The sequence below is a fragment of the Triturus cristatus genome, chromosome 3_2, assembly GCF_964204655.1.
Source record: "Triturus cristatus chromosome 3_2, aTriCri1.1, whole genome shotgun sequence".
NCBI classification, from domain to species: Eukaryota; Metazoa; Chordata; class Amphibia; order Caudata; family Salamandridae; genus Triturus; species Triturus cristatus.
Window position 1 is genome coordinate 989738121 of NC_140584.1, and position 26732 is coordinate 989764852.

Genomic DNA, 26732 nt, shown 5'->3' on the forward strand with positions numbered 1-26732 from the left:
GCATTTAGAGTAGGGGGAGGAGATTTCCTTTCACATGAATGGGCCTGGTCTGCTTCCACAACGCTGTCTCCACCTCCTGCCAGGAAGCTGGGCCAGAGAGGACAGAACTGGTTTGGACTAAGCACAGACACTCTGAGAGAACAAAGGGGTTTTGAGTATAAATATTGGGGCCCAGACCCCAACATTTTAGAACTCGCTGGAATCAAGGAACCAGCCAACAAGAAGAGCTGGAAGAGCTTCCCAGGAGGAGTACTGCCCCTTTGCTGTGTTGTTGCTTTGTTGGGTTGGCCTGCAGTTGCTGCTTCTGCCTTGGGCAGTGAAAGGACTGGACTGAACGTTCTTTACTTGTGCTGAGTATCTCCAAGGGCTTGAAATAGAGCTTGCCTCTTTTTTGAGGTCTAAAGGACTGCAAAGACTTCACCAAACTCTGGGTACCGCTTCTGGAACCGCTGTCTCAGTTGCCGCAGAGAAGGGAAAAGCAACCAACTCCGTCGCTGGCTCTGTGTCCTGATGGCACAGCAGAAGGCACTGTCCGCATCTTGCACCGCAACCCTGGTCTCACCGACAACGACCTCCGCTGCTTGCACAGTGACCTGTGGGCACCGCACTCCGCACTGCCTCACTTCACTTTGCCATCCTGGTCTCACCGATGCCGTCGCTGCTGCTGACCTCAACACCCATGACCGCATCGTGGCTGGGGGCACCGCTCGTAAGCTTCACGACGCACCGCCTCATCCCTCACAGCAGTCTTGTCTGACGGACGCCAGCACCCGCTAACCAACTCTGTCGCCTGTACCGCAGCCTGCCAGCACCACATCGAGCCCTGCCTCACCCTGCACTGTAAGCCTTGGTCTCACCGACGCCGTCTGGATGATTGCACTGTATCGCTGCCTGCACTGCATCGTTAGGGCACCGCACCGCTTCCATTTTGCAACGGCAGAATTGCACCAAAGTGCCAGCCGCAACAAGGAAGGTACTGTTACAGAGTCTGTCCATGCTTTTGCTGGCCAGTACCGACGCGGTCGTCTGGAACACTCTGTTACACTCATTTGTTTTAGGCACTGAGGTAGCCCTGGCTGGAGCTACCGACTCGTTCAAACTGTGTTTTTTAGGTATTCCTGCAATTTTAAGGATATCTTGCAAAGTATATATTTTTAAGTACTGTATGGTGGATTCCCATCGTTTTGGTCTTGTATTGGATATATAAAATATTGGATATTTTTCTAAACTGGTGTGGTGTCCTTTTGTAGTGTTTTCACTGTATTACTGTTGGTTATGTGCAAATGCTTTACACACTGCTTCTGAGAAGAGCCTGACTGCTCGTGCCAAGCTACCAAGGGGATGAGCAGGGGTTATATTAGGAGTGTAACTCGCTGCTTTTCGCTTCTCGCATAAGAGCCCTGCCTTCGGCTCCGCCTCCTGGATTCTCTCTTACCAGGGCCGCTGCCGAAACTGCTAGACCGCATCCCCCATTTCCGGTCGGGATACACTCGGCCGACATGCTGGAGTAGTCGGGTTGTTCCATGATGGGAGTGGCCTCACCACAACCTCCTTCCAGTTAGTGGTAGAAATGGGTGTGAAATCAATAATGGATTCCGGATAACTATACATTTCTGCAAAGAAGACAAAATTGTGAATTCAGCTAGTGGTCATTTGTGTAGATCCTTCAAGGATATCCAATGGAGAGTAACAGTTGAAGTTGAATATTGAAGTTGAGTTTAAAAAAAGGCATTTGTGTCTGCGTTTTCACCTGTAACTTCTTATAACTATGGCATATTTTTTGAAGCAATATACCAATCCATCCGCTGGACCCTTTTAGTTGCGGGGATATATAGGGTTTGTAGGTCCACCAAGAACCCGAGGTACCCAGAGCCAATAACTGAGCTGCACCTTGCAATGGTTTTTTATTGTGTACCGGGTATACAGCTATTCATTTGGTAAAAAATAAAGAATGAAAAATAGGTACCAAGGAAACGTATGGATTTCCGAAATAGGAACAAGATATGGAGTTTAAAAGCAGAAGTTATTTTCACATCTCTGAATTTGTGGATACTCATACTACCATGTGAATGAGAGGGCATTTTTCAAAATGGCTTCTTTTTTACACACTGCCTTACATTTGGAAGGTAGAAATGCATAGAAAGACAATTGGTAATAAAACTTGTTCTGGGTTTCCCCAAACCTCCCAATAAAAATGGTACCTCACTTGTGTGGGTAGGCCTACTGTCCATGACAGGAAAGGCCCAAAACACCATGTCGATACATCACATTTTTCCACTGAAAATGGACCCTTTTTTTGCAAAGTGCCTAGCTGTGGAGTTTGGGCCTTAGCTCAGCCGGCAGATAGGGAAACCTGTACGTTTTAAAAAACAAGACACCCAGGGGAATCCAGGATGGGGTGACTTGTGTGACTCTCACCAAGTTTTGTTACCCAGAATCCCTTGCAAACCTCAAACATTGTCTAAAAAACCCACATTTTCTTCACATGTCTGTGATGGAAAGCACTGAAATTTGAGGGGAGCCACAAACTTCCACCCTGCACTCCCCCAGGTCTCCCAATAAAAATGCTACCTCACTTGTTTGGGTGGGCCTTGTGCCCGCGACAGGGAAGGCCCCAAAATGTATTGTGGAGGCAACAAAAGGATCAATCATTTAACAACCTGGTTTTGCTAGGGGATAACTTGTGTTTTGTGTCCCTGGCTCGGTGACCATCTAAGGAAACCTACCATACCCAGACATTTCTGAAAACGAAACACTCTGGGGTTCGGGGGGGGGTGTCAAGGGAGCTGTGGCTTGCCTTGATCCCCCAACATTTTCTTACCCAAAATCCCCTCCAAGCCTCAATTTTTGCTACAAAAATCAAATTTTCCTCACATTTCTGTGTGGAAAAGTTTCCTACCACCCAGGGTTCTCCCAGGTCTCCAGATAAAAGTGGTTCCTCACTTGTGTGGGTGGGCCAAGTGCCTGCAACACGGAAGGACCCAAAACGTACTGTGAAGACATCAAAATGTTCTATCACAAAACGACCTAATTTTGCTAGGAGGGCACCTGCATTTTTGGTCCCATGCGTGCTGATCGTCATTACACTGTAGAAAAACATGCCTCGGGCGGCTGGGGAAACTCTCTTGTTCAAAGAACGGAATGGATCCGTCCTGAGCACATGACCAACATGGCTGAGGAAGGAACCGTTCCATCCTCAGCATGTTTCAAGTTAATTCTGATTCACTTTCAAAATACTGCCTAAAAAAAAGGCTTTACATTGGTTTCACGTTTCAGACATGCATTCACATAAAACATCTATGAAATACACAAAAGTGCGAGTTTATATTTACACCTCCCCATGACTTATTATTTTATCACGCCTGTGAGCTTAATTTTCTATTGTTGCATTCATCAAATCAAGGTCAGACCGTCGCATGGAAACAACAGTGACTACGTTCTATTTACCAACATACGTTTCCTTTATATACCTTTTATTAATCTTTCACGTGATGGAACAAGAAATATATAGTGGAAGCAAACATACTCAGTAGGAACATATACATTATTCCATGCTCGCAGGAAGACCACAATAACAAAAAACAATCACTTACATTATGCCAACTAATGTAAACAAAATTGTTATTACATTGTTATTATATGATGCCATTTGTAAGCGGACAACTGCTGTCGATGCATGTCTGCTGCACTGCTTTCAGTGCTCTGGCCCCCAGTTGGGCAAGGGCACATTACACACTCTGCTGATGATGCTGCGAGGAGGGCAGGCCTCACCTGGCACCAAATGTGCTTGGCTGCGATGATATCCCATTAGCATTGACATCGCGTATAGACATTAACATTGACAACGCCTATAGATTTTGGATTGCCAATACCTAATAGCTTTGCCAATGCTTGTTTAATTATGGGTTTGATTGCCACTCCCTTCCATGTATCCGGAAAAATTCCGTTCTTTCGTTTTTTTTTAAACATCTGATAAAATAAACAGGACCACCAGTCAATATTTGTTTTTAGGTCTCGCCTGACCCAGCGCATGCGCTGGTCTGGCGAGACTTATTGAGAGGGCTCCAAAAATGGCTACCATGCCAGCCTAGAGCTACAGTGCATGTGCGCGGGCGCTCGCCGCGCTTTACCACGATTACTTTCACTTTCGCGGCCGCACAGTCGCTTTGATGTTTGATCGTGATCGCCATCGCGATCACTTTAACTTTCGCGGCCGCTTTGCATAGCCAATAGGTCTCACTTTTGGAACCTTATGAGTATTTAGTTATGCAACTGTTGCATGGCTAAACACTTATAAGGTCCCAAAGGCGAGACCTATTGGCTATGCCAATGCTTGTGATTATTATCGCCGGTAAATTATCAGGGCCTACTGCTTTTGTAAGTTTTAATTCTGATATAGTGTTCTTAATCATTTCTACTGAGAACTGCTTTCTTATTTCACCATTTATCTTGAATATGGTGGGTTGTGCCTGTTCATAGCACCCTTATTATATAATTCCTGTTTAAAGAGAGCCCATTTATCTTCCCCCACCAAACATAAACTTTCCATCTTCCTTGCCTAAACCATGTTGCACCAACTCCCAAATCTCCTATGTTATTTGCTCTATGACTTAAGACATGGTTTTCCAGCATTTCTCTTGAAAAATAAATCTGCTTCTTACAACCTATCAGCCCTTTAAACTCTCAGCAAGGCAGCTTTTCCGCCCCATATTTCGAGAGAACCTTATATATTTTTCCAGTTTTTTCATCTGCTTTATTAGGCGCCTGCATTTGTTTCCAACCACAGGTTTCTATCTCGCTTCTCAAACATTTGACCCTTTATCTTATTATTTATCACCTTAATATCCGCCTTTAAACATGCTAACACTTATTTAATAATATCTTCATACCAGCTAACGAAATGTACAGGTATCTCTCCTTCGCAGATCACTTTATACTCCTGCTGAATGTTTTTTAATAGGTTTAAATGCCTCTCTGTTATCCTCGATCTGAGACGTCTAGGGAAACATATATTTAGAGGGAGCACTCGCTAACCTTTTTTTTTTTTATGAGTTTCTATTTCTATCACTGCAGGTAAGGGACATTGATCACACTCTTCACTTTACAGGACCTCAAACTGGTCAACCTAATTATATGCCCAGATGTACAAAAAATATAATAGATTCTGATTGCCATACGGAAAGGTTTTCCTTGCCGGGAAATCCATAGGTACACGTCCATTTACGCTAATTAACCCATTTGAGGAGAGGAAGTTTATTAGTGAAAAATCCCTTGGAGTCACAGCACTTTAAGGATAAATAGCCAGGCTTACGTTGAATGCGGACATTTCTTCATACATTTCATCCATCTTACGAGGGGCTAGTCTGATTAAAATCACCTAACAATACAAGCTGGTGCTCTGAATACATTTAAAAGATTTTAATCAAATCATCCTTAAGCATCTCCCATTTAGCATCATAGTCAGACAGGTGAATCACTCTTATGTAAATAAATGTTAATAATAATTACACCGGCAGAACCAATGTTTCCATTATACAGTTGTACACCACATGCTGGTATCCAAATACTCCTTGTACTAATTTCCCAACCCTACTAGCAACATGAGGTGTTATTTATTGCTCTATGCAAAGCTTGCTTGCAGCCATATGTTGCAGGCATTCTACTCAGAAACAGAACTATGCTTGGGACCATAGAAGATTGGCATGTAGAAACTGAGCCACCATACTACCTCAGTTTCTATCAGCCTGAGTCTGATTAGCTATAGTGCCTCACTTGCCCCCCGAGAAACAAGTGAATTGACACCCCAGAACACAACACTCTCGACCCTCTCAGGGATCAGGGTAACAGGACACAGTCTTTTGCTCTCTCACTCGTCCACAATAATATAAACAAGAAACACGAAGGAAGTTTAGAATATTTATTTAAACTATCACGCTCTAAAATTAGGTATTCATGCTACAATTAGAAAACAAATGCGTATTGAAAATACTGTTAGCATGGCTAATAAACCATATACTATACTACTTTTTTCTTTCTTTTTCAGCACTCTAAACAGTGCTCGTGCTTTTACCAGCTCCATTTCCTCCCACCCGCTCTCATGCCCTGTCCACAGATCACCTCCTCCCCTATCACTGCTATTCCTATCGTTACTGCTTTTAGTTTCCCCCACCTCCTCTTTTCTGTCGCACCATGCTCCCTCGCACCTCCAGGTGCGTGCCCTATCCACAAATCACCCCCCCCAACCCCGTCACTGCTTTTACCTTGGTTGCTGCTTTTTGTTTCCCTCCCATCTTTGCTTGCTCAGTTGCATCTCCCGGTGCTTGCATGGTCTTCAAATCAACCCCTACCCGACCCTGTCACTGCTTTGAACCCCAATTGTAGTCTGTTTCGTTGTAGTGAGTGGTGGTGTTCTGCCTTACAATGTCCTGTTACTGTATAGCTGACGTGCTGATTGGAGCATGTGTGCATGTTTGCTATTAGTTAGCACACGTGTAGTCTCTGTTTATTTTCCGTGTGTCTGGGTATTAGCTCTGTGTGAGTGTTTACACCATATGTGGTCGTTCCGCAATGGTGTGTATAGCTGGAAAGTCAGACCTTAAGTGAATCAGGTATGCGTTATCGCTGGGCATGTCAGAACTTCTAAAGTACCTGTGTCTTCTGAAGTAATTGCATAGTCACGTTTCTCCTGTGCAATATGATTGAACTGTTGGTTCTCATTTCATAGGGTGGAACTCTATTTCTTCAAATTTCTCCCGTTGGGACACTTTCTTACTTTTTCAGAATTCACTGGTGAAGTGTGTCTGTACATCCATTGTTGCTTAACTTTAATTCTCATCAGATTAGCCAGGCTGGGTCTTGATGTCATCAAGGTCTGCCTGCCCCTCAGTGTCCATGGCAAAAGTAGTCCTTTTAATGTGGTTGCCAATGCGATATATTTCCTCATGTTCACTACTGTAAACCAGCCTAACACTGGGATTCTTTCAGTTTTATTTTTGTGGAGTTTTATATAGCGCTAAACACCACCCGAAAGTACTGGATCGCTTTACGTTAGCACCAGGAACCATTCATTTTGCAGGCATGGGGAAATTAGTTGCCTGTCCACCTCCCGCCCGTCGCTGCTTGTCCCACTGAACTCTGTTGCACAATCCCCTCATTCCACGACAATGCTTTTCATATTTTTTGTGTGCAGTTTTATATAGCGCTAACGCCACCCGAAGATATTGGAGTACTTTACATTAACATCAGTTACTCTTCATGAGGACACGGTAACTTAGGCAAATCACTTAATCTCCCTGTGGCAGCCGGCATTTGCTGTTGGCTGCCCTTCAACCTATCACCCATCGCTGCTTGCCCACGCTAAACTCCCGTTGTATAGATCCCCTCTCCCCTCAGATCCCCTCCTCCCCCGAGTCTGCTTTTTACAAATTTTTTGTGTGCAATTTTATGTAGCACCATCATCACCTGAAGGTACTGGGGTGCTGTATATAAGCACCAGTTACTTTTTTGTGTGTAGTTTTATGTTGCGCCAACACCACCCGAAGGTATTGGAGTGCTTTACATTAGTCCCAGTTACCATTTTTTTGTGCACTTTTATATATAGTGCGAACACCACCCGAAGGTATTGGAGTGCTTTACATTAGCACCAGTGACTTTTTTTATGCAGTTTTATATAGTTGTTAAAAAACGAACATCATCTTTTTTTTTTTTTCGCACGGTCCAATGGTATTAGAGTGCTTGCTCCGTCCTCCATCTTGCCATAGCGCGAACCAATGATACTGGAGCGCTTTAAGTGCTCACCAGTTACATTCCACAATGACAAATTCATTTTTGTTGCCAATTCTGCTTAAATTAATGTCTTTGTTTTTTTACCCCTTCATTGTTGCTTCTCCCACTTTCTCCTGTCGTTGCTTGCTCATTTCCCCATCCCCTCCTGCTTCCCTGTTTGACTCCTTCCTCCACTACTTCACTCATTGGTGCTGCTTATATTTTGTTTTTGTTTTGCACTATACAATGGTATTGGAGTGCTTGTTCCAGCCTCCATCTTACAATAGTGCTAACACGAGCCATTGGTATTGGAGCTTTTCAAGTGCTCAACAGTTACACTACACAATGACTCATTCATTGTTGTACGCAGCTGGAAGCGTAAGTGATTTGCCCAGAATCACAAACTGTTCAGCCGACCCCGAGATTCGAACCTGGTTCCCCTGTCAGCATCTCTGGCCGCCATATCCTTGCTTCACTTCAAAGCTCCTCAACTGTTTCTCACTATCACGTTCACTTTTGTTCAGAAAGACCTGGTAAACACCGAACAAGCTTTGGCAAAGTCAATAGATCTTGGCAATGCCCGAGCTATCGGCCTTGTCAATGTGAATGTCTTTTAGCCTTGTTGTTTTACTGCACAGCTGCTGTTTAGCATTACTGAAAGTCATTGATAATAGCCCTGTGATGCGGCCAGCACAGGCCACGTCATAGCGCTTTTTTGTGTTAGGAGGGTCAGGACAATAGACTCAACATGGGAGGCGAAGAGACTCGGCATCGGCTCTACATTCTGTGATTCTGGGCTTTCAGTGACTTTCAGCCAGGCTGAACAGCAGATGTGCTGCTAGACAACATGGCTAAAAGACATTCACATTGAAAAGGTCAATAGCTCGGGCATTGCCGAAACCGATTAGCTTTGCCAATTCTTGTTTGTCTCATACATTCTGTGTTACCTAGTAGGGGTTCAATATTTCTTCAGTTATTTTTCCTTGAGACAATCTTTCTAACTTTCTCTGGAATATTGATTTCAGGGATGTCTGGGGAGACCGCCCTTTTTTCAGTTTTGCCCCCTCTTCTCCCTTCTCTCAACGCCTCACCTTTTTGTTTACCCATTTGTGTCCTATTTCCATATTGGTCAAACTCAACCACTCTTATCCTTTCCCTTCTATTGTCACATCGTTACTTATTTGCTTTTATTTTTGTACCTCTTTTTGGATCTCTCACTCAGCCTGTGCAAGTGCTATGCACTCGATATCTCTTTGCCCTATCCTAACTATTTATATTCTTACACTGGACTATTGAGGATTAAAATGTTCTTTGCTTTTGCTAGCTCGTCATTACTTTTCCATGCTTTTCTTTTGTCCTCTTTTTATTTTCTTTCTCTGCCTCAAACTCCCAAAAATAGTATTATTGTATATGGGATAACAACCCTGCCTTTTTATTAGCATTGGATGTATGGATATATTTACTGAGGGTAATACTTAATAGATTTTTCTTCCCCCTTTGTCTCTTTCTTCTCCACCTTGGAATTATGTTCTTCACGTTCCTCATATTCCATCAGTCTTACCAAACTTGGCATGCAGCTATTTATTTGTTGCCGTTTAACAGCTAAAGCCAGGTCTTGTTCGTTTTTAAAGTATTGGTATTCAAAACTATAGCCTCAAAGATACTTTGCAATGTCTTTTGCATCAAAACCATTACAACCAGCATGGAGGAAAAGGAGCTAGATAGATGTGCTAGATAACATATCCATGTCCCTATCCATATTGATGGAGAGGTTTGCTTTCATTGCTCAATATAGATGTATTAATCACCTCCAATGCATCTCTGAAATAACATTTTGGGATATATTGGCCCTATGACTGGTCTTTTGATAAACAGTGTTTTGATAATGTTCTAAACTTTGGTTATCTTGTTGAATACCTAAAGTATTAACAATACTTCCCAGTGTATTACATTGCAGACTCCTCCCAGTTAATTCCCTGAGGCGATGATGACAGTATCAGTTTCAATCGTTGTACACCTGGCTCTCTTATATGATGTATTGCTGGCACATCCAAGAAAAACGAAGAGACATGGCCACACCTCACGGAGGAAAGTGATAAATTCAAGCTTTCATCCCTTACAACTCTGTTCCTAAAGTTCTTTCTCACAAAATCTTTTATGGGTTCTACCACCGATTACTCCTTTGGTGATTCTGCCTCAGCAATCATTACTTTACATGGAACACTGGGTTCCTCTATTTCCCTTCTTTCAGTGCTATCCCCTAGGGCATTCTCAGACAAGAGTCAACCAGATTCATTATGTGTCCCTTTACCTTTCCTTGACTTGCGGACCACTACTGTTCTACCGGTTCTTCCTGACTTGCCCAGCGGTATCCTAACGATTAGATTTATTTGTACAGAGGATATCATGAGTGTATATCCTCTTTTGCACTCTTTCCAACCAGTACGCACACTACTTTCCGCTTGGGTGTCAACTATGTGTTTTAGCTGTACACTTTCCAATCTGGGGCATTATACTTCCATCAAGACACCATAATCATCTGAAATTCCGGAAAATGAGTCAGTAGGCCAGTAGACTGTCACCGATGTTATGTTATAGTCCTATACTTGAACTCTTTATCACTTGTAGACTTTTCTCTTCAGCGGCCGCCTCCACCACAGAATCTCTTTTTAAAATGTATTAGAATTTTATAATGTCAATAAACATTGCCCTTATTCTACAAATGCTAACATTCAGAGCTATACTGGGTAATACTTTTCTGCATTAACCAGCAATACAGTCAGATTTGTTGTTTCCAATTTCAGGCTCCCGAGTGAAGTCAATCAATTCTGGCTGAAAACTCACCAAATAGCACATAACCTCCGCCTACCTTCTGCAAAATCTGTGGCCTTGTGTTCTTACCGCTGCACCTAAGGCCGGCCAATGCCTCGATGCGCACGGCTGCACATCTAGTCCCACCCCGGCTCCCTGGAGCAGGCAGACACGGTTATGGCCAGAACCTCCATCGCGCCCCCAGCAACAGCTCACACTCTGGGTCCAACTCTATTTGTATCCAGCGGCAGATGACACCAGTTGTTGGCTTCCTCAAGTCAATATGAGGCGCTTGTAAGGTCTTAAGGCTTGCAGGCCTTGCAAGTTTGAACACGTTTGCCAGAGTCTGGGTCTCCGAGTGAACTCGTCTGGTAGTGGAATTACGTCAGGCAGAATTCTGTGGCAGGCACTCCACTCAAATCTTCCCCACTCCATTCTAGTCTACCCTAATAGACCCCACTCCAATCCACCCCTCTCCACTCCAGTCTACCTACTCCACTCAAATCTACCCAATTGACTCCGATATACCCCAGTCCATCCTACCCATCTCAATCTACCCCACTCTTTTCTAACCCAATCCATGCCAATCCAATCTACCTCACTCCCGTCTTCACCACTCTACTCGTCTACCCCAATCTACCCCACTCCAATCTATCACAATCTACCCCACTCCAATCTACACTACTCCACCACAATACGGCCCATTCCACTACAAATTAATGTAATTGATCCCAATCCACCCCATTCCAATCTGCCCCCTCTACTCCACCCCATGCCACCCAACTCTACTCAACTCCAATCTACCCCATATACCCCACTCCATTACAATCTCCCCCCTCCTATCTACCGCACTCCACTCTTCCCCAATCTACCCCACTCCAATCTACCCCACTCCAGTCTACCCCAGTCTAATCTACCCCACTCCAGTCTACACAACTCCACCCCCTCCAATCTACCCCACTCTACTTCACCCCATTTCAGTCTTCCCCACTCTACTCCACTCCAATCTACCACACTCTATCCCACTCCTCACTAACCCAATCTACCCTACCCCAATGTACCCCACTCCACTCTACCTCAATGTACCACACTCCACCCCACACCACTAACCTTTAGCCAAACTGGTGTACAGCATTGTTAAACATATTGCTAAAGCTAATAGCTCTGGCATAGGTGAGGCCTATTGGCTTTGCCAATGCTTGTTTAATCATGCGGCATAGTCATTCCAAGTATAACTTGGTGTTAGCTCTTTTCTGAAAGCTAGGATTTCAGGTAGTGTTTTTAAGTGAACTGGTAGAGTTCCAGATGCTTGCAGGGACACTATTAAATGACTGCTTCGGTGCTACTCTTGTTTGGAATTTCGGTGTTTCCAGGTGAAGTGAGATCTTGCTCCTTAATTCTCTTGAGCTAACAAATATTGTCAAAGACATGCATGCTTGATACTAGGCGTACTATTTTAAAGGTTAGTCAGCCTATTTTAAACTTTATTTGGGCCTTGTGCAACAGTCTATATAGCTCCCTAAACACTGTCAAAATGTGGCTGAATGTCTTCTTCCCTTGTATAAATTATGTGCTTGAATTCAATGTTTTACCTAAGTATTCGGCTTGGGGTACAATAGTGTAGTACGCTGCTTGCAACTTTTCCTCTACTGAATGCATTGCTGCCTCTGTCCTTCATGTTATTGTTTCATCATTATCATCAAGAAAACTTTTATTTAGGTCGTTTTGACCAGAAAAGTATATGTGCAATACAATACATTTCATTAAAAGAGAAAATAATAAAAAGGAGTCTGTCCATCTGAACGCGGGCCAAAATTGCTCATAAAAGTGCATGTGCATCACATTTATATTCCATAAAAACAATCTATAATGACACATGCCCAGATCCCATGGCCTGGGATTGGCGTGCCCAATACAAGGCTCATTAAAGTGTGTGTGCAATATATGTGCAATACAAAAGCAGTAACAAGAAAAGAAAAGCACAAAGTAATCCACTTAGGCACGAGCTCGATCCCCCTAGCCCTCCCTTGTGATTGCTTGTGAAAAGTGCATGTGCCTTACAACATCATTTCATATAAGCAGACTGCATAAGCCTGCGCCCTTATCCAGAAACCAGGGTTCAAATTACTGACATCTGGGCCTTCATAGCCTGGTCAGATAAAAAAAATTGCACAAATATAAAATATTCATAAAACCAAGTATACATCATGTTCTAATTTAAAAATACATGTTAAAATGATATACAGATTAAAAATATTCCAAATCCAATTAAAAATATTATAGGGTAATCAACCAAACCCTGTGGGTTAAGCTTCAGGAGAGCTCTATGTACGCACCACATAGAGAATAACAAGCATTTGCAATGCAATAGGTCTCGCATTTATGCGAGTTTGAGCTATTGACATTGCAAATAACAATGCCTTTTATTCTTGTTTTTAAAACATAAATAAAAGGCGTTGTCATTTACAATGCCAATAGCTTAAACTTGCGTAAATGCGAGACATATTGCATTGCAAATGCTTGTTCTAGCCAGTCACTCGAGAGCTTAAGAGCGTGATGAGGCTGAAAGTAGGTCACCTGTATACCGTGACGAGTCCCAAACAGGGAAGAACGTGGCCATGATTATTGAACATCTCTGAGAGATGTTTGTCTTCAGTTGAGAAAAAATATTTAATGCATTGTTCCTCATCACGTCCACAGACATGGAAAGCAGTGCACTTCGGTGCTAGGCTGGTGTGTTTGGGCTGCTTCGGGACTCCTTTTGACTTTTCCAATGTTTTCCAGTGTTTTTATTATTTATTGTCTACTGCATATGTTTGCAAAAATAAAAATTAAAAAACCCAATACTGTACACTTGCCAAGGCCAGACCTCTTGGTTTTGCCACTTTTTGTTTAAAGTTGTCCAACTAGCACAGCTGCTACGCTGTTGCTTGCCATTTACAAGGTAAGAAAGGGTACCCACTAGTACTTATGGGCTGGGGTGGGGGCTCGTAGGGCTGAAAGGTGAAGAGACAGGCAGTCCCGAGGAGGCCCTATATGAAGACACGATGTTTACGGGATAGAAATGGAGGGTGGAAGGGGTATACCTGAAATAAGAGGGTGAGATTTAGGGAGTAGTGGGGTTACCTCGTGCCACGACAGAATAAACCCATTTGTACTGGGGGAGAAGTGTTAAATCCGGAGTGGTATCCGATGGAAGAGGGCCAAGAGCGGAGGAGAGCTACACCCTGTGGTGGAGGTTCGAAGACACCTGGCCTGAGAGAGGGGAACAGGCCTGGGGTCAAGGAGATCTTAAAAAAAACTGTGAAGGAGTAAACAGTAGGGAGAGACTGCGAAGAGACCTGTAGGGGGCAGTAGTGGAGTGTAAACAGGGGTCCCCTGCTAAGAGCAGATAATCGGCACTCTAAGCGGGGTCCCTGCGGGTGGGAAGAGCCGTCTAGAGATTGAAAGTGCTGCCAGGTGACACCACGGCTTCCGTCAGTCCAGATCTGGGCTTTAGGTGGCAATTATTTTGTATTTTAGCTTCCCCGTGTTTTGTATGGGTCTGTAAGTCCCCGCATGCTACGAATGAGCAGTTGACTAGGAATCCAATATTGGCTAAAGAAGTCCGACCTGACAAGATGTTGAGCAACTTCGAATTTTGGCATCGGCTCAACAACCTGTGATTCTGGACAGATTACTTATTCTCCCTGTGCCTTCAAAAAATGAACGTGTCCTTGTGCGATGTAACTGGTGCTCATGTAAAGTGCTCCAGTACCTTCGTGTCGCTTTCGCGAAAAAATTTAAAAATGGGCGCGTATGGCGGCTAACTTTTTTTCCAAAGGCAACGTAGGGCGGTGGTGCTTTTGAGGAAATCCTATCCCGTTGGTTCAATCAAAACTACAAAAATATGGAGTTGGACTCACTTCCAAAAGGCTCTCCTCTCCGTCTCTTACTTTTCAAGAATAGACTACGTGCGCGATGGAAAATCAACAGTCAAGCTAATGTACGTTTACAAACGCAGCGTGGGCTGTTGTGTAACACGACGCCACCAGCCTGCTTCCAGGTCCGACCTGTCCTCAGACTTGCACAGACACAGTCCGAGCCCTGCCTGCTGTTTCCGGTAGCCTGCAGTGAGTCACTTTAAAAAAAGTTTTGTCTGGAAGTCAGCTTTGTCATTGAACGTGACGGAGTAAAATTAATTTCTGCCCTTTCGCTGTGCACCTGACAGGGAGGGAGGGAGGGAAAGTGAAAGCGCGCCGTGAGCGTGCACATCTGCTGTCCGGCCTCAAGCTGACGTCGCCAGAGATGAGACGCCGTGAGCGTGCACATCGGCTGTCTGGGCAAGTGCACATCTTCTGTCCCCCTTCGGCAACCAAGTCGACGACAATAGATCTCGCCAAGGCGAGCAGCGCAGGCGTTGCGTCGCTAGGCGAGACCTAAAAAGCGTGATACCTAAAATACATTGGGGAGGTGAGTATCTTATTTCAGTATCCTAAAAGCCTCTATGCAATGCTTGGTTCCCAGGTTTCTACATAACTGAATCAGCCATCCGTGTCTTGCCTCCTTATAGCCTGGACAGAAAAATATTACAGGATATTCCGTCTCTGCTGCGTTGCTACAAGCCGAACAACCCAAAATGGGTGTACCTGCCCATTTGTTTGTAAAAGCACACAGTGAGAGTACCCCATACCTAAACTGCAGGTATAACTTCCTAGCAAGGGACGGTTGGATATCATCCAGTACAGGCTCTAGTCTGTACTGATCTTTAATTTCTAAAAACACTGTGGTGAGCTTGCCAATTGTAGAGCTCCCCTGAATACGGGCAAGTTTATTCTCCATATAGCTCCCTATCAAATCCTTCCTAGATATTGTAGGGCAGGTTACTTCTGCATTATGCCACAGATTGCCCCTTCTCATGGCCACAAATGTGTCCCTATTGAAAGCCAACCACTGTAGTTTTCCTGCACCCTGTGAACTCAACACCTCTCTAGCTCTTCTCTGTAGTCAGCCAGTTGTGGGGTAACCTACAAGCGCCGCCAGAATAAGAGTAGTCTGAGGGCTACTTTGTCTGCAATTGGTCTAACCCCAAGGTCCAGAAGAAGCGGTGCAAAGGGGGAGCAGGGGGAACAGCCAAATAGCTGCCTGGCGAAGGTGTTCTCAGTTTTTACTATATTGCTAGATGGGAGATGGCACCAGATTTCAGCCCATACAAGGCTTCACCCCTAGCTTGTACTTTATTTATTTCAGCCACCGGGGCAACGGGTTTATGGGTGGAATTCCTAAATGCCTTTGTCAGACCCCCCGTTGTCTGGGCCAGCTTTAGGCTGGCTGGCCTCCTTTGAGCTGCACATAGTGAAAAAAGAAGCCTTTCTTCTAACATCATCTTCCATGGTGCAGAAAGGCCCTCTATCGTATCAGATACCATTGTCCGAGGGTCCAGCACAGCGGGCTTGCTCTGGCAGGATTATGAGTTTTTGTACGCTACTGAAAGTGGTCCTCCCTGAGAACTGCAGTTGACTGTACACTGCCCATTATAGTGAGACTACCACCTTTCCTAGCCATTTCCCCGCCCACTCTCCCCATCAGTAGAGCCTAACACATGTCTCAAATGTCTGGTTCCTCCGCAGCATTCTATCCTATACTTTGTTCCAGCTACATAGCATCCTTTGGCATGAGCATTAGAAGAGTTGGCCTTGCCACGCCACTGCTGGTGCAGTTGCTTCTTTTGTGCTGCTGCGTGGGGGATGTTGGGGCGGGTGAGAAACCTTACTCTCGTCCTGGCAGAGCAACACTTACGACTCAAATTGGACCTAGGGCCATCTTATTGCTTTCGCTACTCAGTACTGGGTGACCTGGGCTCCAGCTCAATAATAAGTCAGGTTGGCAAAGGAATGGCCTTAGCTGAGGCCTCCAAAGTATGTGTTCATCTTGGGCACTGGCCAGCCTGGCCTCTGACTATCACCTTTAAATATATTGTGGGAAGACAATTATTTTGTCTGTAAGCATTGATGATTAGTTTCTGAAAATTCAGAAATGCACGTTTCTTTTTTGTTAAACATACTTCCCTAGTTAAAAAATATTTTTTGAAAACAAGATAATTTTGGCTCTAAATAGCAGTCGTCATGTTCAGTAAATGTAAGTTTAGTCCCCAGACATCAGCTTGTGATTTTCAATAAGGTCTCACACGTAAAACTGCTTCAAATGGGTATATACTACTTCACACACCAATGCATTTTGATCGTATGCAGGAGGGGCTACCCCAATGGCTAAGAAGGCACGCAATTAGCCAGGTATCATGCAAGGGCCACAATTATGCCATGAGTGAACACCATAATGTTAAAGATAGCCACACTATTCCACCGATGGCCAACATTATGCCAGGGCCTCTATTTTCCTAGAGTAGTGCACCATCATTCCAATGATGCCCCTCATATGTCAAAGTCAGTCTTTAGGTCAGGAGGCAGCTGTTAGTGAGGCCAGATATCGCCACAATATACCACTGGTGGTGACAATGTACCAAGGATGCCCAAGATATGTCCATGATGGTCATAATTAGAATAGGACTCAGGAGTGACCACCAACAAGCTAGGGGTGGTCAACATGATCGCAGAACGGCCTGCAGTTAGACCGGAGTGCCGAAATATGCCAGTAATGATTACCATTATGCTGATGTAAGTATAGATGATGTATAAATCTTAAGCAATAAGTGGCTGTCATTATGCTAATAATAACCACCAGTGTGAGAAGATGACCCATAATCCGAGGCGTCACCAATTGTAAAGGGATGCAAACACTGTCTAGAAAGAGGGACCACACAAGCAGACCTACTTCCTCAGTCAGCCATTTGCGGGACAGTGCAGCATCTTTGGCTTCTACAGCAGCATCCATAGTTGATCAAGCAGCAGTGGTAATCTGGGTCCTAAAAGTGGGCCTGCAAGGAACACAGTGGCACCCCTCTCCCCAAGACCTGTTACATACAACACATTTCCTTTCTAAGTATTCAGTCTCAAAATATCCACTCAGGCACCATCCATCTAAACGAGACCACCGACTTCTCATTGCTGTGTAGTGAATAATATATCAAATAGCCCATTTTTTTGTAAGAATCAGCCGAAAGATTTTTTGACAGTAGAACAGCTTCTAGACTTTATCAACAAGCTGGAGGAGTGGTATCAAGAAAATGCCCTCCCTGGTGCATTGTTGAGGTATGGGAACCCCTTCATCGTCTCAATTGACTCATCAGATGAATGGCAACAGAAGCTAGGACCCCAGATTTGTAAAACCTTTGGTGCCCAAGAAAAAAACCTGAACTTTGTTTTGTGTTAAAGTATAATGTGTATATAGCCAGTACTATTGAAAGACATCATGGTGATAGATTTAATTTGTGTAGGTATCCAAGTACCACTCACTTGGACCCAGCACTGTTCGGGGAGGGGGGGGAGGGGGTTACCTGTAAACGTTCATGATTTATGTTATTTTATTTTATGTTATGTTTACTTAGATTTGTACAGTGCCATATTGCTTTTGATACCTTCTCACCTTGGTCTCACAGATTACGATACAGACCAGAGTCTGAGTTATTCCTAAATTGGGTCCTAAGTAGCGTGAGTGTGGGATATATTACATGTATGTGTTATAAAGTCAATGCCCTTTTTGAGTATTCCATGTAAAATTTGATGTTTCAGAAAACACTTACAACTCGTGATGTTTCTGCCTATTTCTCTGAAGAGGAGTGGACACGTTTACAGGAATGGCAGAAGGAACTTTACAGGAATGTGATGAATGAAATCCACCAGGCCTTGATTGCACTAGGTAAAGTAACTGCAGTTTGGAAAATCTGGGACAAAATTCGATTACAGATTCTGTAAAGAACTTTGAGTCCTATGTTATTGATGCCCCTATTTGCCTTACAACATGCTAATCTGTTTGCTCCTCCCCATCTCTCTCTCTCTCTCTCTCTCTCTCTCTCTCTCTCTCTCTCTCTCTCTCTCTCTGTTTGGCTCTTTCACTCTTTCTTCCCCCTCTTTCCTTCGCTCGGCCTCTCTCTCCCCCTTTCCCCCTCTTCTTTAACCTTTGTGACCCATTTATTTTATAATCTTTTCTTAGAGAGGTATAAAAGGAGATATGAAATAGTCTGTCTTTCTACCCTTGGAATCTTTAGATCTGCATAATGACGGCGAGGGTACTGACCACCTATCTTTACTGTCGCTATCACAGAAAGCATGAAAAATATGACTTCAAACGGAAAATAGGTTAAACTTTATTACTGTTGGCAAACAAATATGTTGCTGATAAATATGATAAGTTGAATCATTCAGGAGTCGCACTGTCAATGTCTGAAACAAGTGGCTATTAGAGTTTCTTTTTTCCCTTAGAGACAGTAATCAATTTGTTGCTGGACAAGTGTTCAACAGGAAACCACCACTTGTAAAAAATTAAATATAAATGGAAGTGACAGTTGAACACTGTGTAGTCGTTCTACAGAAAGTCAGCCGATGGTAAGGCTGTAATAGGTCAGGATGCACAGGATCAAACGGTAGCAGGGCTCTTTCCCATCTTTCACCACCCCACAAGCAACCCTTGCTCATGAATACGAGAGCCAGTGATCGAAGGGGGAAAGGGCAATGGGTTAAGAGGGAAAACAGAGACACAGGCCTCCGCCGTTCATCTGGGCTGAGGGCTGCCGGATGTTGTAGAGATCTACAAGACAAAGAGATACTTGAAGTAAATTGCCATTAAGAGGTCTAAACTTTATGGTAATTTTGAATGGCTATAGCTTAGTAATATCTCTATCTGTACTGGTAACTCATAAAGGCTAAATATACAAATATTCAAATATACCTATACATGTACACTAGCACTCCTCCCTATGTATAGAATAATGACCTCAAGATTCGTCACTCTACGCGCTTTTGTGTAAGATGAGTTATAGTTTCTACTTGGCTTCAGTAGAACGTGTGCATGACCTTCGTCGGTATCTGTATGTTATGCATAGCTATTTTCCAACCTACGAATCCTTCGTGTGTTGTCACAAAGTAGTTCACGGTAGAATGTAAAATCTCGTCTCAAGAGTTCAGATAAATGGATCAAAGTTTGCTATTTTGAACGACACACTATTCAGTATTCCTAATGTCCTTTAAAACAATCCGTTAGGACACAATAGGTCTTGATAAGGAAAGTCCATGTAGTGAGGTCCGGGCTGCTTCAACACTATATCATGATTGCGCGGGAAAGAATGCTGTACAGTAAAACATTACAAACCTTCGGCCTGATAGTTGAAGAGTTTGGGACCTGCTGGGAATGATAGTTAATTGGCAGCATGCTGCCACATAGCACATAGTCTAAGTGTGTGTGTGCAGTCAATATCCTGACACCACTGGCAATTCCCGATGGCCGCCATCTTTTTCTTGTTGCAAGGAACTCAGCGCAATCCTGTTTTGAGGACTGCTTCCCCTGCGCACCTCCAGCACTGCTTCCTGAGACAATGCAGAATGCAATAAGATATCATTAATAACAGGGTGGGAAACTGTCAGGTGTTTTCCTTGCTTGCATTTTTTTCAAGTAAAAGTTAAACAAGCATTTGCAATGCAATAGGTCTCGCATTTGTAGAGTTGTTGGCATTGAAAATTTGGTGTTTTACTTTTTTCTCTTTTTTTTTTGCAGTGTAGTAGTTATATTTGCATACTGCTATTGCCATTGGTATGAAAAAACAAAAGTAAAAAACAATGTAAAAGGGAAGGAGAAACACCAGGGTTTCTATGGGTTAAGAAACACTGTAGGTGCCAAGGGAGGGTAAAGACCAGCCTGTGAAAGAGCAGTTGGCATGCCACAGGTGGCACCTGACCAGGGTTACGAGAAGCCCCACTGGCTGAAGCTGGTGAAAAAGGCACAAGTCCCTCGGATGGCAGGGGTGAGAAGGTACCCACTGGGGGTGTGGGGGAGATAGGGTGGTGTGGAGGCTACACGTCTCACGGGTAAGGAGGGTACCAGGCCAGAAGTGGTGAGAAGGGGGACAGGGCAAGCAAGGAAGAGTCGGTTTAAAAACATTAAAATCTTTCCCTGTTGATACAATGAACACGGGTGGGGAAGGGGGTGCAATAAGCTGCTCATCACTGTGCTGTGTGCACCAGCCAGCTCTGTCACCAAACCCACAAGCACAGAATATTCTCACCCCTTCCCCGTCATATTACACGACTCCCAGGAGACAGATATTCCACATATAGGTTCATAAGACCCCCATAGTAATCCACGACCCCCCCTTATAGTGCGTCCAGCTCCCCTCCCCATCTCTCTTAATAAGCCAAGTTCTCCATACCTGTGCGGCGCGCAAGGCGGAGCTTGTAGCCTAGCAAAAATGTACGGTGACCTTCGTTAACTCTGCATATTGGTTGTAGGTCGAGGGGTGAGCATGGCTTGGAGTGCGTGGGGGGTAAGGAGGGCAGGGTGTAACAGAAAGCTAGCACAGGTTTATATAAATAAATATGTTTATAAAAGGCTAAGGGCTGTTTATTAATGGAGTTATCGGGGAGGCGAGTGAGGATATGGTCCAGCTTCATTGTTGTTCTGAAATTCCTTTAAAAGCTTGAACAACAACTCCAGCCTGAACTGAAGAGCAAGGGCTGGCGCCCAACCGGGCTGGTTCTGGTGGTGTGTTACTTGTGCCTGGGGCTCGTCCCTTATAATTCATCCTGACTCATTAGACCAAGGACTGTGAAGAGTGAGGACATGCCGGGTGAGAGGGACTGTGCAGTTCAGGCCTACAGAGGAGACAAGAAGTCACCTGGATGAACTGATGTCAATCTAGCATAGCCACACTACCCAGTATAAACGGGTAGAGATATGCTTTAGTGTAAACTGAGCTGACTGCGTCAAGGCGCTGGGCTAGTAAAAGGTTATGAATTGAAGATGTTGGAGGCTAAAGGCACCCAAAGGTTGTTTGTGCTCCAAGCTCTTCTTACCCGCTGCTCAGTAAAAAACAAGGACTTGAAACATCTTCATCTTTGGAACCAAGATCCTCCAACATTCAACCCATACACCATGAGCTCTTCACACGGTCTGCCATTTAATCTAAGCTCCTCATGTGTTCTGTACAAGTGCCCAACGCATCCTCAAGTCTGTGCACGTCCCCGATGCTTCCCTCTTTACACAAGCTCTTCAGCTACTCACACGGCCTGTCCCTGTGCACTAAACTCTGCCAGGTGAGCAAAAGGTGCCCTTATTGCGCAATTGTGAAACGAGGGTCTTGTAGCTGGGTGAAAGAGGGGACTGTCAAATGAGTGTACGTCTAAGCCTGCACATCCTCAGCCGCTTTCAGTCTCAAAGAGCTAGATCTACAGGTGTGCCACAGGAGCTTCAAAGATCCTGTGGAAACGTGTGGGGAGTAGTGCTTAATTCGAGCAGGTGGTTCCATGTGCTTCAAACTAAATTGTCAACACCAGGGCTTGCAACAGTCTGCCACAAGGTGGCGCTGTCTAGTTAATTTAGAGATGACCACAACAACAGTTAATTTTAAATTCAATATACATTAAAACTGACTATGGCTTGCCACCTAAGCCATTCTTATAGCTTTGGGGGCCTGAAATGGTCTGAATTGTGTCACTTCTAGGAATGTTATGGTTAGTAGTTGTGTTGTTACTATTATTGGCAGCGCTGGGCAGGGCAATGTGAGGCGCAAGCTGCAGATGAGAGCGCTGACATTTATTTTTAGGTCTCGCTGAGTCAGCTTGCATGTGCTGCTCAATAGACTTTAGTAGGTGAGTTTTCAAAGTGCTACTCACATTTTTTTGCTGGCTACAAGTTTGAGTGCACGATGGCATGCACATGCACAGCTGCTCCCCGCATTCCCCCCTCCCTTGCTCTGCTTGCATCTCCCTCCTCCCTTTTCGTCAGTTTCATTGTGGCTCCTTGCATTCACCCCTCCCTGTGGCTCCTTGCATTCACCCCTCCCTTTTCGCCCAGCCCTTTGATGCTTTGCTAGCATCTCCCTCCTCCCTTTTCGTCACTTTCATTCTGGTTCCTTTTCGTCACTTTCATTCTGACTCTTCGCATTCCCCCCCCCCCCCACCCCCTCCTCGCATTCCCCCCTCCCTTCTCGACCAGCCCTTTGATGCTTATAACATTGTGTTTCATTTAGGGCATTAAACATAAAGGAGCACTGGCAACGCTGATAGAATGGATTTCATTTTGAGTAGTGACTAAAACTTTAACCACACACACAAACAACCACACACACACACACAACCACACGCACCAAACCCCACACACACACACACACACACCCACACACACACAACCACACGCACAACCACACGCACACAACCACACGCACACACAACCACACACATACACACACACACACAACCACACGCACCTAACCACACACACACACACACCCACACCACCACAACCACACACACACAACCACATGCACACAACCACACGCACACACAACCACACACACATAACCACACACACATAACTACACACTACACACACAACCACACACACAACCATGCTACACACACAACCACAACACACAACCACAACCACAACCACAACCACTCAGAACCACACACATACAACCACACACACACAACCACACACACACACTCACACTCACAACCACACCCACACACAACCACACACACACACTCACACTCACAACCACACCCACACACAACCACACACACAACCTCAAGCACACACACAACCACACACACAACCACAACCACCCCCACACACACACAACCACACACTACCACACCCACACTACCACAACCACACGCAACCACACACACACAACCACACCCCCACAACCACACACACAACCACACCTACACACAACCACACACACAACCACATGCAACCACACACACCCACAACCACACCCCCACAACCACACACACAACCACACCTACACACACAACCACACAGACACCACACACACACCCACAACCACACACACACACCCACACAACCACAACCACACACACAAACACAACCACACACACAAACACAACCACACACAACCACACACACCCACACACACCCACACACAACCACACACACCCACACACAATAACACACAACCACACCCACAACCACACACAACCACACACACAACCACAACTACTCGCAACCACAACCACAGCCACACACACACAACCACACACACACAACCACACACACAACCACATACACACAACCACACACAATGACACACACACAACCACACACATTAACACACACAATAACACACACACAACCATAACCACACACACGACCACAACCACACGCAACCACAACCACACACACAAGCACACACACAGACAACCACAACCACACACACACACACAACCACAACCAACCACAACCACACACACAACCACACACCCACACAACCACACACAAGCACACACACACCACCACACACACCCACAACCACACACCCACAACCACACACACCCACAACCACACACACCCACAACCACACACATACCCACAACCACATATTATTATTATTATTATATGTTCTTATATAGCGCTCAACTATCCTTGGGCATCTTGGCGCTTGCCTTGGGAACCCGTCCTGGTTTTTCCCTGTGAGATAACCCATACTGGGCATCCCCAAGGTGAAAGCCAGGCATCCCGCCGCGGGGGGCCGTTGTGGAGATTAAGCAAGCTATTGCCCAGAGTTGCAGCGTGGGACCCATGATTAGAATAGGCACTGAGGCGAGAATATCCAGTCCGCGGAATTTATAGCCCAAGACCCTGCCGCGACGGGAACCGAACCCTGGTCCCGGACCAGTGCTCTGCATCGAGGTCTGCCGCTCTAACCATTGAGCCACACTTCTCCACACACACACAACCACACACATTAACACACACAATAACACATACACACACAACCACACCTACACCCACACACACAACCACACATGCACACACAACCACACACCCACACACAACCACACACCCACACACATACACACACACAACCACAGACAGACACACACACACAACCACAGACACACACAACCACACACACACACAACCACACACACACAACCACACACACACAACCACACACACACAACCACACACACACAACCACACACACACAACCACACACACACAACCACACACACAACCACACACACAACCTCAAGCACACACACAACTACACACACAACCACAACCACCCCCACACACACACAACCACACACTACCACACCCACACTACCACAACCACACGCAACCACACACACAACCACAACCACACGCAACCACACACACCCACAACCACACCCACACACACAACCACACCTACACACACAACCACACAGACACCACACACACACACACACAACCACACACACACACACACAACCACACACACACAAACACAACCACACACACAAACACAACCACACACACACAAACACAACCACACACACACAAACACAACCACACACACAAACACAACCACACACACAAACACAACCACACACAACCACACACACCCACACAACCACCCACACAACCACAACTACTCGCAACCACAACCACAGCCACACTCACACACAACCACACACACACAACCAAACACAATGACACACACACAACCACACACATTAACACACACAATAACACACACACAACCACAACTACACACAACCACAACAACGCACAACCACAAGCACAACCACTCAGAACCACACACACAACCACAACCACACGCAACCACAACCACACACACAACCACACACACACAACCACACACACACAACCACACACACACAACCACACACACAACCACACACACAACCTCAAGCACACACACAACTACACACACAACCACAACCACCCCCACACACACACAACCACACACTACCACACCCACACTACCACAACCACACGCAACCACACACACACCCACAACCACATACACAACCACACCTACACACACAACCACACCTACACCCACACAACCACACATGCACACACAACCAAACACACACAACCACACACATACACAACCACAGACACACACAACCACACATGCACACACAACCAAACACACACAACCACACACCCACACACATACACACACACACAACCACAGACACACACACACACACACACACACACACACAACCAAAGACACACACACACACACACAACCAAAGACCCACACAACCACACACACACAACCACACATACAATAACACAGAACCACACACACAGCCACCCGCACACAATCACAAACACACAATCACACACAGCCACACACACATAACTACAATCACACACAACCATAACCCCCCCACACCCCTCCACACACATACCCCTCCACCCCCCCCCCCACACAAAACCACACACACCCACAACCACACACACCCACAACCACACACACAACTACACACAACCACACACACACACACACAACCACACACACACAATAACACACACAACCACAACTACACACTCAACTACACACACACACCTACAACACACAACCACACACACACAGAACGACAGACACACAACCACACACACAACCACACACACACCACCCACACATACCACACACACACCCACACAACCACACACACACACACATCTACAAACACAACCACACACAACCCCCCACACACACAATAACACACAACCACACACAACCACAACTACACACAACCACACACAATAACACACAACCACAACTACACACAACCACACACAATGACACACACCACTACACACACAACCACACACACAACCACAACAACCCACAACCACAAGCACACACACAACCACAACCACTCAGAACCACAACCACACACACACACACACACACACACACACACACACAACCACAACCCCCCCCACACACACAACCACACACAACCACATGCACACACAACCACCCCCCCACACACAACCACAACCACACAAACCCACAACCACACAACCACACACACACACACACAACCACACACACACCCTCAACCGCGCACACACCCACAACCACACCCACAACCACACCCACACACCCACAACCACACACACAAACACACCTACACCCACACACACAACCCCACACCCACACCTACACCCACACACACAACACATGCACACACAACCACACACACAACCACACATACAACCACAACTAC

General features: G+C 45.3%; 1 protein-coding gene across 2 annotated transcripts in view; it reads left to right on the top strand.

The window, feature by feature from the left end:
* Positions 1–26732, top strand: part of LOC146858945 (zinc finger protein 135-like) — a 161632-nt gene that overhangs the window by 46413 nt on the left and 88487 nt on the right. For both annotated transcript variants that reach the window (XM_085649596.1, XM_085649597.1), the window contains exon 2: positions 18243–18369. In XM_085649596.1, coding sequence (XP_085505722.1) covers positions 18243–18369 — 127 coding nt within the window. The remainder of the gene's footprint in view (positions 1–18242; positions 18370–26732) is intronic.